This window comes from Danio rerio, chromosome 11, assembly GCF_049306965.1.
Source record: "Danio rerio strain Tuebingen ecotype United States chromosome 11, GRCz12tu, whole genome shotgun sequence".
NCBI classification, from domain to species: domain Eukaryota; kingdom Metazoa; phylum Chordata; class Actinopteri; order Cypriniformes; family Danionidae; genus Danio; species Danio rerio.
Genome location: NC_133186.1, coordinates 47,124,919 through 47,146,796, shown reverse-complemented (window position 1 = coordinate 47,146,796; position 21,878 = coordinate 47,124,919). Strand labels below are relative to the sequence as shown.

Genomic DNA, 21,878 nt, shown 5'->3' with positions numbered 1-21,878 from the left:
ATGCTAATTAAGACAAACATAAGAGTTATTTTATGCACGTTTTAGATTAAAACTAGTAATATTTTAAATACCAAAAATATGATTTCTCTCTTAAGGTCAAAATTATTTTCATGAAATTCATATGAAAAGTATATGAAAGCAAAAAAAGTGGTATCTTAAAAAATAATAGTAATAGCAGCAAAACAAAACAAAAACAATCCTGGAGACATGGCTGGATCCTTCTGCTCTGACTGATCTTTCCTGGAGGCTCCTTCAACAGGACATTAGTCTGGAAAGCACCACAGCCAAAATAAATGCCAGTAAAAAAACTACAATTTTGGTGAATGTGAGAGACTATATCAGATATGTTTCAGTCTTTTGTTCCCATCATTACAGTATTACTGTTGTTTCATTTTACTTTTTTGTTGGATGAATCTTGGGTTCTGTTCAAAATCAAAATGTTCAGTAAAAAAAGGGGAGAGTGTGGACTGAAGCAACGCTGCAATTAGTTCATTTTTTACAAAGACCGTAATAAAGCCACATTAATCAGATGCACACTCACACTGCTATAACATTAATATGATAAATGTAGAATTTACACTTGAACAGGCAAAGTCAAACGAGTACAACATTTGCCACTTTCATTCAACGTGATAATAAACATCAGATCAAACTTTCTTTAATTTTTTATTTGTAAACACCATGTAAATTGGTTAAACTGTTAAACGTGTAAAACTGGCTGAATAAAGAAGACAGACTTGTAAAAAACAGGTCTGAGTCAATTATCAAGGAATCAGGAATAATTTGAACTAACAATATTTGTATTGATTATTTTAATAATTAAATTCGTAATAATCCTTACATTTCTATAGCGCTTTTGTAGACACTCAAAGTGCTTTACACAGGAGGGAATCTCCTCGTCCAGTGTGCAGCATCCACCTGGATCACACGACGGCAGCCAGTTTGAGGCAGACTGCACACCCCACACCAGCTGATTGGTGGAGAGGAGACAGACTGATGAAGCCGATCATGATATGGGGAGGGTTAGGAGGCCATGATGGAGAGAGGCCACCCGGGAGTGGGATTATTAATAACCACAGAGAGTCGGGACTTTAGTTTAACGTCTCATCCGAAAGACGGCGCTCACTGAGCAGTACAGAGTCCCCGTCACTATACTGGGGCATTAGGACCCACACAGACCACAGGTTAGGCCTGCTTCCCTCACTAACACCACTTCCAGCAGCAACCTAGCGATCCCATGTGCTCTCCCATCCAGATACTGACCAGCCCTGCCTAGCTTCAGTGGGCGACTGTGCAAGAGTTGCAGAGAGCTAGCTGCCGGCTGTAAACTCATTTTGCATGAAACTTCACTAAACTACTTCATACTGTGACATTCATTAATCAAAGAATGAGTTGTTTGAAATTACATTGTGTAACCTGACTATGTTAATATGAAAATATTCTCGTCAATGTTGTGTCAGCAAAGGTTAAACTTGTTATGCTAGCTGGATAACCCTACTGAAAAAACTGCTTAAACCAGCCTAGGCTGGTTGGCTGGTTTTAGAGGGGGTTCGGCCACTTCCAGCCTGTTTTTTTGCTGGTCAGGCGGGGAGATGACCAGCTAAAACCAGCTATGTCCAGCTTAAACCAGGCTGGTAAAGCTGGTTTTAGCTGGATTTAGCTGGTCAGTTTGCTGCCTGACCAGCTAAGACCAGGCTGGAAATGGCCAAAATCCCTCTAAAACCAGCCTGGTCAACCAGCTAAAACCAGCCAACAAGCCTAGGCTAGTTTAAGCTGGATTTTTCTGCAGGGTAATACATGATAGATATACCCATTTGAAGCTAAAACAGTTATTTCAGTTGAAATGAACAAATTATGCGTCAGTTTAGACGGTTTGTGACATTCATTGGAAACTAGTTCTGCCGTATACTTGGGGGCGGGGCCTAAGGCTAGATGGGATACATAAATGTAAAAGGGATACAGCTGCTGGTATGTCAATTTTTTTGTGACACTCCAACAATAAATAATAGTTTTAGATTACTGTGATAGTTGTATGCAGGGTTATGGTAGTGGTATAGACGTTAAAAAAATGCTATTTAATAGGTAATTTCATAAATAATATGGAGAAGTACTCTCTATAATGACTGTTTTTGCATTACTGTGAGGGTTGGATTTAGAGTTGAGGTATAAGGGTAGATGTTATTAAATACACTAATGCGTAACTTAATAAATAATTGGAAAATACTCGTTTTAATTACTGTTTTTACATTTTTGTGAGGGTTGGGGTAGGAGTAGACGTTAATAAAATACAATTTAATAGGTATGTAATAAATAATATGAATAATACTCTGTATAATTACTGTTTTTGCATTACCGTGAGGGTTGGGTTTAGGGTAATGGATAATTTAATAAATAATATAAATAGTTCTAATAAACTTTCGACCACAGCTGTATCACTTTTTTATTAAGCTCCAAAACATTCATTCATTCAATCATTCATTCATTCATTTTCTTGTCAGCTTAGTAACTTTTTTAATCCGGGGTAGCCACAGCGCAATGAACCGCCAACTTAGCCAGCACATTTTTACGCAGCGGATGCCCTTCCAGCCGCAACCCATCTCTGGGAAAAGCTCCAAAACAGTGTATACAATATAAACATAAACATGCAGTAACAAATAGGCAAAATATTTATATTTAACAATAAAAAACATACAAAAACGGGGAGAAACAACTAAACACAGAGACAGCTGTATCCATTTTTTATTTTTTATTTTTTCAGCTGTATCCTTTCTAGCGACGCCAGGACTCTTGTGTGACGTCACTGCGCGTCTCCTGCTTTGTGCGTCACCGGTGCGACACACGCGGCTCTTCCGTTCGGCCTGCATACGCGCACAGTCGCGCTTTCATATTTTAACTCGTAATTTACACCGAAATCCGTCACAATTATGGCCACCGCCGTCGTTCCCGTGAGGAAAAGGATCCTGAAGGAGGAAGACATGACGAAGATTGAGTTTGAGACGAGTGAAGAAGTGGACGTGACGCCGACGTTTGACACGATGGGCCTGAGGGAGGATTTACTGCGCGGGATCTACGCATACGGTAAAAAACACCACAATAAGCCTCCATCATTCACGAAAGTTATGACATAAGCGGTTATAGAGCGGTATATGAGGGTTATTATGTGCTCTGAGCACTATATGTACAGTCCTGATCAATACATCGATGCTACACCGATCAATACCTGCAGCATTACATTGTTTACATGATCAACAGAAGACTGAGGGGTTAAAAGTGATTTTTTTTTATAATTATACTCCAATAATATATTTATATTATAATTATATTTACAACAAAGCCTGTTAAACATGAAAACAACAACTGTGGTTGCGTGTGTGAGATGGAGACAGGGCTTTTGTTTACGTTCTTGCATATATAATCGTGTATTTATGTAGTTAGATTCATGTAGTGTTGTTGTTATTATGATAATATGTCGGTTATTGTGTTTGATGGTTTTGGTTATGGTGTTTGATTCGTGCAGTGTTATCATTATGATAGTATTTTGATTATGGAGACTCAGTCACTAACACAGTAGTAGTATGCCAGTATCCTAAAGACATAACAACAGACTTTATTGCCATTGTTGTAATACATTTACATTACATTTACATTTAGTCATTTAGCAGAAGCTTTTATCCAAAGCGACTTATAAATGAGGACAAGGAAAGCAACTTACACAACTATAAGAGCAACAATGAATAAGTGCTATAGGCAAGTTTCAGGTCTGTAAAGTCTAAGAAGGAAAGTATTAGTAATTTATTTTTTTATTTTTTTTGGTACAGTTAGTGTGATATCCAGAGAGGCAATTGCAGATTAGGAAGTGAAGTGGAGACTAAATAGTTGAGTTTTTAGTCGTTTCTTGAAAATAGCGAGTGACTCTGCTGTTCTGATGCAGTTAGGGAGTTCATTCCACCAATGTAATAAAACACAAGGTCGCGTTAAAGAATTATATAAGAATAAACAAAGATGTTTGGGGGAAAAACTGCTTTACAATTAAAACACAATTATCTATATATTTATACAATGCTCAGCATAAACGAATACCCATTTTGTAAATTCATATTTTCCTCCAGTTCTCAGAGAACATGGGTAATAAATTTTGGTGAATTTAAACAAAACAGATTTAGTAAACGGATATATTTAAAATTATATTTTAGTAACCAAACATATTTAGAAATGGAAAGGTAATGCAATTAAACTCAAGCAAAATGTTCAAAAAAGAACTATAATTTTTCAACACATTTGTATATATTTTTTAGTTTTTCTTGATTTTTTTTTGCTATTTTTGAAATTTTTATACATTTTTTTCTTAACGTATAAATTTGGGCTAATTTCTCAACCAAGTTATTTTGTTAGATGAGCTCCAGATTTGGCTTCAGTACTGACTAATCTAATGTACATGCACAAATATAATATTGTAAGGCATTGAAAACAGAAAATATCAATTTAAGTGGTTGATTTGTGAGGGTGTACTCGTATATGCTGAGCACTGTATATACATAGATCATGTTTTTTTTGTGGGTTGAAGATGAAAGTAACTAATAATAGTAATATTAATAAAAATACAGCCCTGAATGTGATCTAAAGCTTTTAATAACAGATAACGTTGAGATAAAGTTGGCTTTTTATTTTCACATTCGTTCAGTGACAACTTGTTCTTGTATTGTTTACTATGATACTTTGAATATTTAGTCTGAAATCGGTTAAATATGACTTTAGAACATCTTTAGCGATATTTAATCGACTGTAAACAGTGCTGTGCTTTGATGGTCATTGACTGCTGATTTTACTATTTAGATTTATATATATATATATATATATATATATATATATATATATATATATATATATATATATATATATATATATATTGCTAAGGATGATGTCCGAAGCTGTAAATATAAAACCAACTTTATCTAAATTTTTCCAAAAAAAAATCAGTTTTATACGGCACTAGCTATTTTTTTCTGCATGAAATGAATTTAACTGACCATGAATTAGATCCATTTAACATTCCGCTGTCCAGCATATTTAATAGATGCACAGGTTAAAATAAAACAAAATTACAATAAAATAATCTTCAAATGTTTTTTACCATTCTGTGTTTATTAACATGATGTATTTTTAATTGACATGTAACATAATCTATTTAATAATAAACCTAATAAATAAACCCATTGTTCTTTCTCTGTTGTTAATTATACATTTTGCAGCTCTAGAAAAATATCGTCTCATTAAAGTGCAGTCACTTTCATTTCTTTTGTTTTCAACCCAAACTAACCAATGATTCTGTGCAGTGCTCGAATGGTAATGATGCACATCAGCTGCTTTCCACATTTTGAATATATTATATAATATTGCAAATATTAAAAGACTTTGATCTGACAAAAACATTGAATTATTTAAAAGATGTGCCTCTGAATTACGACGTCAAAAACAGTTTTCCTACAGAGCCGGACTCCTGTCATGCCTTTAATTCTTCAATAATGAGCCATGTTGTTATCATCAAGTTCACTCCTTTCTTTCTTCACTTTATCCGTCTTATTGTCCCTCTTTATTTAGTTTCTGTTATGATCATAACTTTTTTCTTTCCTCCTAAGGATGTTTTGTGTTCTCCACATATATTTATAACCATTATAGGAGCTAGAAATTGACTAACATGAAAAAAAAAAGTTAAATTTACATTATCATACTCTATGCAATGCTGTATTCCTTGATAAATAAATAAGTGTCTCTCATTGCATCTATATAATCAATAAACCTCCAGCCTTTCCCATATTATTGCGGTAGCTGACTCCAATAAGAGCTGACACATCAGTGCATCTCCAGTAGACATCTGAGAGTGTATACCTTCAGTATATACTGAATTTTCTGTGTTTTTCTGCTGTCAGGTTTTGAGAAGCCATCGGCCATCCAGCAGAGAGCCATCAAACAGATCATCAAGGGCAGAGACGTCATCGCACAGTGAGTGAAAACTGCTCATAATGTGTGCAGAATATCGACACCGCGCCTCTAGAATTACATTGACATCAATATATCATTATAAAGCAGAATTTGCTTTCTTGCTGTTTTTGTTTTTGACATTTCCAGTAAGTACAACTAGATTTAGCAATGCTTGAACATTTTAATGGAAAACTTGACAAAAACTATATTCTGCTGTTCAAACACACATTTAAAGACAGTTCATGAACATTTCCTCATCATTTACTCACTCAAGAGCTTTCCATCTATAGATAGTTTCTTCTGTTGAGCACAAAAACTAGATAATTTGAAGAATGCTGGGAAAAACATCCATTGACTTCTATAGTATTTTATTATTTCTACTATTAAAGTTCTGGATTAAATACCTGCTCTTGGTGTTTTTGTTATGTAAATCGTCTAACAGAGTTTGTGTTGTTCAGGTCACAGTCTGGAACTGGTAAAACGGCCACCTTCTGTGTCTCAGTGCTGCAGTGTCTGGATATACAGGTACGTCTGCGCTACTCATTTACAGCTAATTGGACTTTTCATCGTCTACTGAATTGGGTTTAATATATCATTCTGTTTATTGTTTGCTTTTGTATAAATATGTTTGTGTGTAATTTTATTGAATTAGTTTATTGTGTGTTTTTGGTAAAAATAAGAGTGCACATTTAAAGCAGTGCAGTTGTTAAAACAAGATATATTTACTGGAGCTGCTAAATTAAATTCTTGTTTTATGAGAAAAATTTGTATGCTCTGAATTATTATTTTTTAAATTATTATGATATTATTTTTTCCAGGAATGGGATGCTTTAGAAAACAATAAATTGCATGAAATCCAACTTGAAATTTCACACAGAATTTTAAGACATTTTAACAATCGATTTGATCAAGTAGTTTTTACCGGATGTCGTATTGGGCATACGAGAATAACACATGTTCTTGTGCTCCAAGGTGAAAACCCTACTCAGTGTTTGTGCTGCAAAACTCCTCTTACTATAAAACACATTTTACAGGACTGTCCTGCCTTTACTGATTCCAGAAGCCTTTTTTATGAAATGAACTCTTTGAAGGACATTTTTGACAAAGTGAAACCAGAAAAGATTTTAGAATTTTTATCATGTATTAACACAAAAAATCTTATTTAATTTATGTTTTATTTTGTCCGTTGATTTTTTAATTGTATATTTATTGTTGAAAGATTCCTGCCATTAAAATAGCCTTGGTTGCTGACATGGCATTAAATAAAAAATACACATTACATTACATATTATTTTTTCCAAGTTTTGGCTTGATATTTTATTTGTTTTGTATTTTGTTTTGCATTCTTTATAAAGTGTCTTGTTTTGCTTGGGTAAAAGTGTGTTGATTTAAGTGTTTTCGTTTTTTTTCTTAAATTTTTAATTTAAGTTATTTAGATATTTTTTTTACATTTTATTTCATGCATTTTCTTAATAAAATATATTCTTTTGTTCATGTTGTAAATGTATTTCATGCTTTTAATTAACAATAACTGTGCACCCTTTATACTGTTAGGTACGAGAGACTCAAGCGTTGATTTTGGCTCCAACCAGAGAGTTAGCAGGACAGATCCAGAAGGTAACATCAAGATTTAGCTTTTTATATATATTAAAATTGAATATATATATATATATATATATATATATATATATATATATATATATGAAAAGTAAGTCTTAAACTGTTTTAGATTTTTTTTAACATTATTTAATGTATTATTTATTGTTGTTGATGTCTTTTTATTGTTACATAAACCTGTTTAATATAAAAAAACTGTGAATTTTATTAGTTTTTTCATGAATTAGCCAGGTAGCTGATACGGCAATACTTAACTCAATAGCTGAATATTAACCTTATGTGGTGGTTCTCCAGGTTCTACTGGCTCTGGGCGACTACATGAACGTTCAGTGTCACGCGTGTATCGGCGGCACAAATGTCGGTGAAGACATCCGGAAGCTGGATTACGGTCAGCACGTGGTGGCAGGAACGCCTGGACGAGTGTTCGGTGAGTTTTCTCCATCCGTCAGCATTAATGTGATGATTGATGTTGCCAGTGGCCATCAGAATGCCCCATAGCCTGTTTTTTTAATCACTTTTATAAACCCACTTGTTTTCATGAGCCTGTTAGGAAATGTTTTTTCAATTGTGTTTCTAATTTTCTAGCTCATTTTTTGCATCTCTAGTTTATATAATGTGAGGTCAATCTTGTGGCTGTTTTTACCTGTGTATTGTTCAGATTGACTCCCCATTGGGGATGTTGGTGCTGTTTTTGCTCCTTTGACCTCCCTAATAAGGACATTTATTGATTGCAAAGCCATGACAGCAGATAATCATGCATTCTTAATTGTTTCTGGTTTCCCCTGTTCTCATTAAGAGATAAAATGTGTCATTTTTCATGCTGATCATCAGTCATCAGCATTAACCCCTTAGGTTAAAATAGTTTCTGGCTTTATTATAGAGTTCACTGGAGTAACACAGCAGATTATAGTGTGTGTGTGTGCAGAAATACACTAACTGTGTTTACTTTGTCCTGGGAGCTCAGGGGTGCATTTAAGAGTCATGCACGAGTCTTATTTCCCCTTCTGTTCCTCAGACATGATCCGCAGGAGGAGTTTAAGGACTCGCGCCATCAAGATGCTGGTGTTGGATGAAGCTGATGAGATGCTCAACAAGGGTAAGAGGACAAAATACTGTCGGATTGGCAATAAATCATATCTGTGCCCTTGTAATTGGCTGTATTATGATATGCTAAGTTGACTTTTGCAGCATGAGATGGAAAAAACTGGCATTGCAATATTGAATTTTTCTGCAGTACACGTCGTGATATTGAGCATCATTTCACCACATGGCTCAATTGCTGAAATTAGGGCTGCACAATATATCATTTCAGCATCGATATCGCAATGTGTGCATCTGCAACAGTCACATGACAGGATGTGCGATGTTGGGTTGGGAACAGTTCAGCACACAAGACATTGTGAATTTTAACTATAGTCTGTCAGTGTGAAAGATATGCACTCTGATGTGTTTTTTAAGGCCTGCAACTAAGATTTAAAGCAAATTAAAATCGTTTGAAAACAAGAAATTAAAAAGTTTGCCACTTGAACAAAGACAAAGTTGAATTATTTATCAAATGAAAACTATACAGTGTGTATTTCCATTTGATAATTGAATTTCATGACCTCAATATTGTTAGATTCCATTAAAAACCATACAGCGCTGTTTATTTCCTTTTTTAATGTTTGTGTTATTTCGTTATTTGTGCTTTAAAATATCTTTACTTAAAAGGGTGGTCCACTACGATATTATATTTAACTTTAGTTAATGTGTTATGTTGCTGTGCGGACATAACATCTCTGAATGTAAGATGCTCAAACTTTAATGCAGAGGGAGGCATTGGCTTTTCCAGAGTTAGCTTAGCAAAGCCTACAGCGAACAAATTTGTGGACTACAAAACAATTCATCCAGGCTAATGAGGTCGCAAAGGTTCCAGGTTACGCACATTCACAGCGCACACACCTTGCGCAGCAAAGGGGCGTGGCTTCAGGCACGTTAGTAGAAGAAGGCAAATGCCTTCAAAAGCTGCTGTTTCCATGGATGGTGTTCTGTTTCCCTATTTGGCTTTCCAAGGGACGTGACAGAGAGAAAAGTGCTTACAGTTTAAGTTTAATTATGTTCCAGAATATTATTTAAAAAAAGATATAGCTCTCTGTGCAAAGCATTTCAAAAAGGACAGCTTCCACAATTAGTCGCAGTTAAGTGCTGGATTCAGCTTATGATAAAAGAAGAAGCTGTGGATTGTGAGCCACAACCTGTAAGTACTTCTTTTTTTTTTTTTTTAATTGATATCTTACATGCGTAATTTCCAGTGTATATTGTAGGCCATGCATATAAAAATCCAAAAAAAAGCATTGATGAATACAGTAGAGCAAATAAAATAAACAGCGCTTAATAGCTTTCCTGGAGTCTAACAGTATTCAGGTACAGAAATTGAATAGTCAAATGTAAAATAACACCTCATTCTTTATTGTTTATACATAAATACAGTTAATTATTCCTAAAAGTTACAAATGTTATAATTTATTGTGCTTTAAACTGGCTTAAAATATTCACATGGGGCCTAAGAATGCATGCAAATGATGCATTTATGGTAATATTGTGGAGTCACTGCAAAGTAGCCATAAATCCTGTGATGTGACGAATATTGCGATATCGATGCTGAAACCGTATGTTGAGCAGCTCTAGCATGGGATATGTTAGATTTGTTAAAATGCATTAAATTTGATCATGTATTTAAGTGTTAAAGAACTTGCTCTGTTGTGCATTCGACAGCGATTAAGTTGTGCACTAAACGTTCAAATGCATGCAATACACTGCGAAAGCACTTCAGCATTGCAGAATAAGGTTAATAGGCGCCACCTACTGGAAGAGACTGGATTTGCATTTATATTCATAATCGTGCTTTTCAAAATGAATGTTTTAAATTAGAGTCTCAAGATTCCTTTGTTGATTTAAAAGTTTGCTAAAGCCCAACATAATGTATATATAATTGTTTTGTAATTCTCTTCTAAACCTTTAGTAGGGGTATTCAGGTAAACCGTTCTCAGGATAGACACATGAGTTTTAGTAAAGTAAATACCTCTTAAGACCTTTTTAAGAATCTTTCAATACATTAAGGCCTTATTGCCACTTTAGGTTTTCCCCGCTAGCATTTTAACTTGCAGTATGTTTAAAGAACGCACAACTAAAGAGACTTAACTTGTTGATGACTGCAATGTAATTCAGAAAGCGTTACGACTCTTGAGTTGTGCTTTCTTTAAATATAATGCAAGCTAAAATGTTACCAGTTAAAACCTAAAGTGGAGATAAGGTCTTAATGTATTGACAGAATCTTAAAAAGGGTCTTTAGTTTAATATACCCTGTCAAATCAAATTGCGTTAAAGTATATTATTTTACAAGCTCATTATACTGCCTGCCTAGCCCTAAACCACGTCCATAAGCCTGAGAGGATGTGTGTGAAGCAGTGAACGATGTGTTAATTCCTGCGTGTGTTGTTTGCACACTCAGGTTTTAAGGAACAGATTTACGACGTGTACCGATACCTGCCGCCGGCCACTCAGGTGTGTCTGATCAGCGCCACACTGCCACACGAGATCCTGGAGATGACCAACAAGTTCATGACCGACCCCATCCGCATCCTGGTCAAACGGTGAGAGCTGGAGTACTGACGTGACAAACTGATTTCACATTAAAAACGTCAGATTAAGGAATTATTTGTGTATATTCTGTGCTGATTTTGAGCCTCAGAACACCTGTGTGTTTGAATGGGTGTGGCAAATTCTAGGCTCAGAAGTACACGCCCATTGCTGTGATTGGTTGACAATTTTGCATATTAACAGAGCAATTGAGAGGTAAAGTCTAGATGGGATACAGCTGCAGATACGCACATCAATACAGTATAGTTTTTGCGACACCGCACAACAATAATTCATATTGTGAGGATTGGGTTAAGGGTAGGGGTAGACATTCATAAAATACAATTTAATGAGAAATTCTAATAAATAATATGAACAATACTTAGGATATTTGAGGGTAGAGGTAGATGTTGTCAAAATACAATTTATGGGTAAATTAATGAATATAAATATTTCTCCTTAGCTGTGGCTGTATCTCTTTTAGCAGCAACCCAATAGAAAAAGTGCATTTAGGCCACGCCCACACAATGTGAAGAACAACCTAAGCTACTCGATTGGCTTTCTGTCGTGGGAGGATGCCTCCTTGTCTTTTGACTAATAAAATGGTTAAGCGATGCCTAAAAGTTGCTTTGTGACAAAATGAAAAGTAAACAAGCAAAAAAATCCAGAACCAACTTTTATAACCTGTCGACCCCAAAATATTAGTCTTTATGGACACGAAAGTAGAGGTCAACGTCTTGCAGAATGATGCAACACAGATTTACAAGATTATCCAGGCATCATTTTTATCAATATTCCTGAGAATCAACTATGGTTATCAGGGTTTTGAGAGACTTATTTCCAGAACCTTTACTTTCTTTGTTCCTCAGTGGTGAAATGATCTTCCAGAGTCTCTAAAACTTCTCAGTGCTTTGGAGGAAAGTTTAATTATTTATCTTTTAATCAACTTTATATAGTATTACATGCATGTTTTAAAATGACAGAGCATTACATTTATTTAATAAAGAAGTTAACATTTAAATGTAGCATTTTACTATGCTTTAAGGTCTTAATAATTTTAATTAATAGCATTAGAGTTTTTCTTTACATGTTGACCCTAAAAATGGGAAAATGTTGCATAGTTTTACTGTTTTTTTTTTTAATAATCAAACTAAAAAAACATGCAATCTTAATATATTTTGTCTGAAAATTCCATAAATGTGTTGTAAAAATGTAGATTTATTTGATTTTAGTGTCTATTTTCCAGTGTTAACTTGTTTATCATCACATGATCTGAACACATAAACATATGTGTTTGATAAGAGTGTGTGTGTCTTACTGTGCTGATGAGCGCTGTTGTGTGTGTGTGTGTGTGTGTGTGTGTGTGTGTGTGTGTGTGTCTCTCTGCAGTGATGAGTTGACTCTGGAGGGCATTAAGCAGTTCTTCGTGGCCGTGGAGCGCGAGGAGTGGAAGTTCGACACTCTGTGTGATCTGTACGACACGCTGACCATCACACAGGCCGTCATCTTCTGCAACACCAAACGCAAGGTCAGTCAGATTTACAAGCCAGTGTGAACCATGAGCCCTCATTTGTTTTAATGCATAATAATGTACTGTTTGTTTTGGTTTATATTTATTGATTTAGAAATTATTAATGTAATAGAGAGATCTCTGAGGGGTCAACTCATTTATGCTGAGCGCTGTATATGTGTTATAATCTTGCCAAAACTGTGCAAATTGCATTAAAGTAAATAATTGCTATCAAACTGTTTGTACGCCTGACCATTCTGCATTTTCATTGTGTGTGTGTGTGTGTTTTTAGGTGGACTGGCTGACAGAGAAAATGAGGGAGGCAAATTTCACCGTATCCTCGATGCATGGAGACATGCCTCAGAAAGAGCGAGAGTCCATTATGAAGGAGTTCAGATCTGGAGCCAGGTAAACACACACACACACACCTTTGCCCACAGCCCCCGGTCTGAGTGTGTGTTCTAGATCTTTGTTGACATTATTAAAAGGCGTGTGATGTTACAGATTGCTCACGGTTTGTTAATATCACAGTTTTAGGGTCACTTTTGTGGTATGGTTGGGTATATATGATGTGTTCAGTAAAAAAAAAACAGGATGCTGTCAAATAAAATTAAAAGATTATCTTCAAGCACTAATGAATACAAAAGAGCAAAGATACTACTAACATAAACTAATATCTAACTGTAGTTTTCAGTTACATAAACTAATTAATCAAACAGAACATTGCATGCTGTATAAAATCTTTACTGATTTAATTAAAGGTTAAAGGGATTGTTCTCAGAGACGCAAAGCATTACTTTGCAACAGCAATCCACATGTAAAAGGCTTTATGATGTGTTTTTAGAGGCAAAACGGCTTTATAATTTGATGTCAACTTTACAAATTTTGTCAGAAGTATTGAAAAATGCAGGTCATATTCCCCATGTAAACATAATGCCACCTGGTGTTCATGTCTGGCGCTGCAGCCAAAACTAAATCTCACTGAAAGCTGTTTTTTTGAGATATCAACTTCAAATTTAAAGTTTACTTTGTTCAGATATTTAGCTTTGACTTTGTCAATTTTAAGCTGAAACAGGTTTTGTTAAGTAAATATTTTATATGCAGGGCTTGATATTTTTTCAGGGCAACAACTTTCTTCCATCACCAGCCACTGTGGCTAGTAGTTGTCCAACATTACTGGCCACTCACCATTTTCACTAGCCACAATTTTATTGTTGGGAAAATATATTTTACATACATAAATATGACTTAGACATGCTAAAATTACTTGATTTAGATTTTGCATTATCTTCACATGCCTCATCATGATAGACTGCACGCGACGTGTCTGAAGAGCGAGGAGAGATCCGGGGGTGAAAAGGCACCGGGTGCGTGACTTATTTGAGGACCGGGAGGGAGACGCGCGATTTCTGGGATATTATCACTCGTTAGGGGGCATTATGAGTCCCACAAATGCATAGAGACCAGCATAGAGGAACTTCCGGGAGACTTGGGATGTCTGAATATCACGTCTAATAACTGTAGTGAGACGCGATCTAGCGGCACAACCTTGATAAAGACGTGCACTGCTCTCTGTCTCAGGAGCTCTGAGAGAGAAGCGCATGGCTGTGTGTGTGGCACTGCAGTAAACATCACTTGTGTGTGTGTGTGGTCATGTGATGTGGGTTTTCAGTAAACGGATGGCTGTTCAGAAATGCTAAGTAAACACGGTGTGGATGTGGATCATTTTCGTCCTAAAATGCCATTTTAACACTAAGACGTATTGGTGTAAACAGGGCCTGAGTGTGTATTTTTCGCGAGTGGGTTTGCAACGGGGGCGGGGCAGAGCATCGGTGATGACGGCTCAGCATTGTGTTGTCTATTGGCCATGGACGATGGCATCTTGAGAGCAGCAAGACTCTGGGTGCATGTTCATCCCTTTTGGTCTAGCCTATCTGAAAAAGAACTGATCACACCAGTTGTGCTTCTAGGCACGGTTGCTTCACGCAAGGAAACAGGAGCGCGCACACGTTTTAAACAGTTGCACGCATCAGCTCAGCGTCCTCTCATTCGGTATTCAGCTGCTTTCTATTGCTCGCGCAAACGCAATTATTTGTCAGTCATGTTGCTTCTCAGTTCTAAGATCAACTTTGCATGCATATTGGACCATCCATATTGTCGATTCCTGCTTTTACAGATTATTATCCGTGAAAATTGTTTAACCAGCCAAAATGGCTAGTGGGAGTGTCTGTCTTACCCGTCACCGCTGAAATCTACCCTCATTTGACGGGTTGGCGGGTGTTAATGTCAAGCCCTGCTTATATGTAATATATTAAAATGTACCTTTATTATTTTCATGAACATAAAGGCACATAACTTCTGTTTTATTTACCTTTTTGATCTTATTTTCACATTAATCTGACATCGCTCTTCTTTAAAGTGAGTTCCAGCTTAAATCTGTGCACTGAAGATTGACATTCATTTAAGCTGAGCATGTCGTTTATTTGTTCAATAAGTGGGAGCGACAGTTACGAGGGTAAATAATATCTCTTCATTGATAACCCATGAATAGCCATAAGTTGCTGATGTGGCGATAAACAAACAGGATGAGGTGTGTTTCTCTGCATGCCGTGTTCTGTCCTGCAGTAAAGCTGATGTAGTGCGATGTTAACTCTTCATCTTCTGTTTGTGTTTGTGCTGCAGTCGAGTGTTGATCTCCACAGACGTTTGGGCCAGAGGTCTGGATGTGCCGCAGGTTTCCCTCATCATTAACTACGATCTTCCCAACAACAGAGAGCTGTACATCCACAGGTACACACACAGCTCAGTGTCATGATAATAAAGCCCCGAGTGAATACACACTAGGGGTGTCAAAATTAATTGTTTTTTCGGTGCACCGCGATGCAGACGTGGACAATTCGGTATCGGTTCGGTAATAATCAGAACCGGTTATTATGTACTGACGTCATTTATGTCCTACGCGCTCTGTTGCGAGGGAGGTGAGCGCTGGTATTTACAACACTCAGGAGCAAACTCAGGGCCGGCCCGTTGCATAGGCAGTGTAGCCAAACACTATACATCCAGGGGGCGCCAGAAATCTGCGCGGTTCAGTTTTGTTTTCGATATTCCTGACACGTTCAGTTATAGCGGCAATAACTCAAAAACCTCTTACCCTAAAAAGATCTAAAGTGTTTCCTACAAAAAGACAAAGCTGGTTATGTTTCACAGCTGTCTTTCTTTTTTTCATTCAACATTACGAGCACTGCTCCCTTAAAGCCCCCCGCAATATGTGTTTAGCCGGTAGAGCTCGTGCGGAGCGGAGCTCTCAGTAAGGAACCGTCAGAAAAGTGCTTTTTTTTTTTGCTCCGCTCAGCACGAACCCTCCCGGCTTAACACATATTGCGAGGGCGTGTGTGTGTGTGTGTGTGTGTGTGTGTGTTTGGTGCTCTCTATGTTTGTGTATGTGTGTGAATGAGAGACAGTGTGGTGCTGTGTGTGTTTATACAGACAGCTTGTTATAGCCTCCTCCCAAAATGTAACTCTGTGTATGGAAAGCATCGTCAATGCACCGAGATGCACAGAGATATTGAATTGAACCGAATCGATGGCATGATAATCGTAACCGAACCGTGAGACCAGTATAGGTGCACACTATATAAAATAAATAAATTGCAAACAGACCTAAAATGCTTTGGATTGGTAATGAAAGCTCCTCCGCTGACACATTTATGTTGAATTAACGTTTTTGAGGTTGAAAAAAGGGTGATGACGTTTTTTTTAGTGGTTAACATTTTATCAATTCGTAAGCAAAATACAGAACAGAATACAGATTCCCTGTACAGAGTAAACTTTATATGTGCTTTATATTACTTTAATATATGCTGCTTAATGAATTGCATGATTGTTTTTTACATTCATAACCCAATACCTAAACTGAACTGCTAACTGCAGTGTAAAACCCAAAAAGTTAAGATATGTCAAATGGGGAGAGGTATCGAAACTCAGTACTTTATCGGTATCAGTGCTACATTATAAAAGACTGAAGTATTGATAAGCTTTGATGTTAATGGTTCTCCGATCGGTGCTGGAGAATTATTGCTGAGTAAACATTACTGACATTAGCATTATTTAACTGACCAACCTTTTCTAATTTGCTATATTTGATAATCGTTCTCATATGAGAAATGCTTGTGTTTCTGGGCAGTGTAAAAGCCTTCACAGTTCTCTGCTGTGCACGCACACACTCAGCAGAGGCTTGCGCCAAGCGCACACACATAGATCGCGACACCACGGTGTCCCCGGGGTTGTAAAAGGTAGTAAATGAAATTAGCCAAAATTAAAGCCATTAAAAAGTATTAAAACGTAATAAAATAAAATAAAATTTTATTCTAAATTTTGCGTGGATTTATTTATATGTTGAGAGTAGGACCTGAGCGCTCTCATGTGAAGTAGAGTACACGTGCACGCTCAAACAAACCGGCGGGTATCCGGCTGCCTGCTGCCAACCATATAGACGAGCTCACCTATGATTAAGTAATTATTAAATTAAAATATGGTAAAATGCACGTATTTGGATCTCAGGCTGGAGGACGCAAGATTGAAAGACTCGCCTATGCCTGTAGTTACCAACAACCGCGAGGCTTATTGCCACGTCTACAAGAAGACGATCATACTGCCGCTGTATTAGTTCATATCAGCTGTCAATCACTGAAGGCTTTCCGCTGCCAGATGACGCAGAGTTTGTGTGGGGAATGCGGGAAATGCAAACGGGGAAGAGTGAAAAGTACCGATGGCAGCGAATATGTGGTGAATGTTGATCCGCCAGACGAGATCGATTGAGTGTTTTCGGAGAAGGTGCCCGAATCTCAATGCGTTGCATTCACTGCGTGTTCAGCACTATGTCCGCTAAATAAAGGCTCGTACACACTGTCGCTTTTCATTTGCGTTTACCGTCAGCGTTTTACGAGATGTTTTTCCATCTTCAAACCCAAGCGATTTTCTCTGGCCTCAAGCAGAAGAGTATGCAAAATCACTCCTTGACGTTAGATGGCGCTACACAACTTTAAGCTTCTGACAACACAACAAGAGGAAGAGAGGAAGTTCCACGTTCTTATCGCCGCTGGGCATGTGCGCTCGCAATGACAGTGCGCTTGAGCGCCTCCAAGTGCTGTTTACTGTAACTTCAGCAGCTCCCTGCACTTGAACAAAAGTCCCGATCTGATTGGTGGAGAAGGTTTTGACGCAGCACGTTTTTTAAACTGACATACAAGTGATCCGCTGATGAATCGTGGCTTTAACATGCTCCAGTGCCTGTATCTGTGGTTACACTCAGTAAACAGCGGTGAGTTCGGTGAACTGATGACCTTCTCGGCCAATCACAGTCATTTCTGTGGAGCATATGAACACAATGGCAAATCAGCGCTGTTTTGGAACGCGCTCAAATGTTAGCGAGAAATGATGTTTATAGTATTATAGAAGTATCGATTGGTACCAAATTCCAACGTTGAGACAACACTTCAAAGACAAATTAGATCAACAGCAAATAAAAGCTACAGTTATGATCTCTACTGGGTGTGTGATTGCGTAGTGATGATGTCATGCGTTTCTCTGCTCAGGATTGGTCGATCGGGTCGTTACGGCAGGAAGGGTGTGGCCATCAACTTTGTGAAGAATGACGACATCCGTATCCTGCGTGATATCGAGCAGTACTACTCCACACAGATCGATGAAATGCCCATGAACGGTCAGTACCAACTTTCATCATTATTCTGATCTATTAGTTATTAATTTTAGAGCAAGACGGAATAGGAATTAAGCTAAAACAAATGCCCAAAAGACAATCAAATTAAGCTCAAACACGAGCAAATGCATTCAAATCTACATTTATTTATTGCTCATTCACACATATTTTAATTTCAATGTAAACTGCAGATTTAATTTGTGCTGTTAAGATTAATCATGATTAATTGCATACAAAATAAAAGTTTGTTTACACAATATGTTGTGCTGTGTACAGTTTTTGTGTTCGTACAAATACAAACCTACGTAAAATAACATGTATATTGTTTTTATGTTATGTATGCTTGTATTTATATGTACATAATACATTTACACAGCACACACAATTTGTAAACAAAGATTTATTCTGTGTGTCTGTCTGTGAGTACATAAAAATACATACATTGATTCATTTTTAATAAATATTATTATTTATATATCTAATTATTTATGTAAATATTTATAGCATAATGTGTTTAGATGTATATAGAATATTTATAAGGATAAACTCAAATATTTAAAAGCATCTGTGCAGTTTTATTTGTACACAATGCATTTACACAGAACGTGAATGTAAATGCACCTGTTTCTTTTGTGTTTGGGTATTCTGGATGAATGTTTTGGCAGCTCTATATGTACTGCAGCAGGTGTTTACTCACGCTCTCTTCAACTCTTGTCTTTCAGTGGCTGATCTGATCTGAGAACAGAGATTATCCCAGAACACTTCTGCTTTCCTCTGCATCTTTATTTCCCATTTCCATTAGTAATTGCCTTTTTTTTCTCTATTTTTATGTAGTTTGAGCGCTCTGATGTTACAGGATCTGGTGTTCAGATCAGAGCTTCCATTGGGTTTTGTAAATAAAGAATCTTTGTCTCCATCTTTGAGCTCATCTCTGTTTTATTCGAGTTCTTTATTGTTTACCGTACATCAGGACTTGAGATTATAGATTAGTTGCATTTTAAAATAAATGTTAAATTAAATGTAAATTAAGCTTAGTAATATCATTATTATTATTTTTATTTATTTATTTATTTATTTATTATTTATTTATATCTATTTTTATTTTAACCTGTTGCCAAAATAATTTTTTTATATTGTTTTTATTTACTTTGACTTGTTGCATTAAAATATCTTACAATATTAAAATATTACAGGTTGGGTTAAAGATAAGCATAATTAAATTTAAACTCTAAATTGATCATATTAAATACAATTTCATAATTTTTGAGTCGGTAATGCAGGCAGTATAGGGAATATTCACTATGCCACTCATTTTTAATGCCTTGTTACTCTTCTGTCTCTATAAACTCCACAGGCACATTTAAACACTGAAGAATAATAAAAAAATGACAAAAACAAGACCACTAGAGCAATCAAATCCTAACTATTGTAACCCTTCAGTGTGAATTCAGGAAATTCTAACTGTTTCCTCGTTATTATCATGCCTATTTTTAACATTGGCTGTTTATTAGTCTTCATAAATTAGATATATTCTGCATGAGGATATCCTACATCCATAATCCTACAAATACCTCATTTAACTACTACTACCCTGTTAACTATTAATAAGCAGCAAGTTAATTGAGGCAAATCATGCTTGAACCATAAATAAATTTATTGTTAATTATTACAACAATGTACAATGATACTGAAATGGTGCTGGATATTTATGTTGCTCAATCTGTGTGATGAGGCTGTGCCTTTAAGAAAGATTCATATAGATTCATATATCAAGATTAAAAGAGAATGATAAAGCTGTTGAGTTATTTTCCACTTTAGGATGTGTATAGTCTTCTGGAGGGTCATCGCTCTGGAGTTTGCAGGTATATTATTGCTATTATATTATTTTCTTCAATATTGTTTTACATTAAAATGGTTTATTCTGTCGGTAACACTTTACAATAAGGTTGTATTAGTTAATATAAATGCATTTACTAACATGAACAAACAATTAACAATATTACAGTGTTGATGCTTGTTAATGTTACTAAATGAAAATAAAGTCATTTATTATTAGTTCATCATAACTGATGGTGCATTAATTAGTCAACAAGCATGAACTCTGATGCTCACAATAATGCATTAGTAAATGTTCAACTGTGATTAATGCTGCTCAAGTGTCGTTCATAGTTCATGTTAGTAAATTCATTAACTAATACAACCTTATTGTAAAGTGTGACTGTGTGTGTGTGTGTGTTTGTTAATGTACTGATGAATGAATGCGTCTCTGTGTAAGAGTGAAGCTCCAGCTGATTCTCTCTCACACACGTGACTGTGGATGAGCTGCTGTAACCATGGAGACAGACCATAATCACTGACACCATTCACTCACGCCGTCTGCTATAGAGCTCATTTGACCTGCTTTTTCATGCTGTTTATTAATCTTTATCAACTTAAAGATTTACACACACACACTGTAAAAGCGTTTAACAGTTTCCATATTCTGTGATTTGCAGGTGTTTTCAGATTATTTGCGGTTATAAATCGCAGTGTTTTAGCTGTGCTCTGTCTATTTTTGATGATAAATCTAGCCCTGCAGTGATTTTTATATATATATATATATTCAGTATATTGTGTATATATATACATGCATACATGTAGTTGAGAAACTATGGCTAATGGACAGATGGCTGCTTCTCACTCAGGGCTGCTGTTTATGCAAATGAGATGGAGAGATGGGCACTAGTGGGCGGGGCTTTCCTCCTCTGATGACACGTACAGCAAGAGAATGTCAATCAAAGTGTTTCTGCCGACTGATTTCATCAAGTTTGATTGAAACAAACACAATTAATACATGATGAGCATTAGAGGCTGGATGTAATCACACACTGCGGACACACAACTGGGTTTACATTCCCCCCACCCCACCCCATAATGGGTCCTTTTTAAAATATTCAGTTACTGTGTGTGTGCGCGCACACGCTCTGCCCTTTGGTTAATCAGGCGTCCCACAGTGATGATGCTTGAGTGTTTCTGTTTGTGTCTCTGAGCTGATTCTGGATCAGTCTCTGCAGGAGGGTTGAACCCTGTCCCAAACTGATCTGACCCGACCATAATATGAAAACATCATGTGTTTCTTCACGTGTGTGTTTTTGTGCTCATCAAACTGCTGGATCCTGTGTGTGACACTCCAAATCATCATCCAACAATCTGACAGAATGAAACAGGCCAGTTACTGAATCTGGAGACAATTAATAATAGTCATAATAATGATGATAAAACTGCTAATAATAATAGTGATAGGGTGGCACGGTGGCGCAGTGGGTAGCACAATCGCCTCACAGTAAGAAGGCCGCTGGTTTGAGTCTCGGCTGGGTCAGTTGGTGTGTCTGTGTGGAGTTTGCATGTTCTCCTCGTGTTGGTGTGGGTTTCCTCCGGGTGCTCCGGTTTCCCCCA

At 36.6% G+C, this 21,878-nt stretch overlaps 1 protein-coding gene across 3 annotated transcripts; it reads left to right on the top strand.

Annotated features, from left to right (window-relative positions):
• Window positions 1-2,815: 2,815 nt before the first annotated feature.
• Window positions 2,816-19,359, top strand: eif4a3 (eukaryotic translation initiation factor 4A3). Of its 3 annotated transcripts, XR_012386726.1 has the most exons (13): window positions 2,819-3,078; window positions 5,928-6,000; window positions 6,438-6,504; window positions 7,534-7,596; window positions 7,891-8,023; window positions 8,612-8,692; window positions 11,087-11,228; window positions 12,604-12,742; window positions 13,017-13,132; window positions 15,407-16,402; window positions 16,485-17,055; window positions 17,364-18,446; window positions 19,166-19,359. XR_012386726.1 is itself a non-coding variant. In NM_201078.1 (12 exon segments), coding segments are annotated over 12 exon segments (1,221 nt in total). In that variant the 5' UTR covers window positions 2,816-2,924; the 3' UTR covers window positions 19,183-19,359.
• The last annotated feature ends 2,519 nt before the right edge of the window (window positions 19,360-21,878 follow it).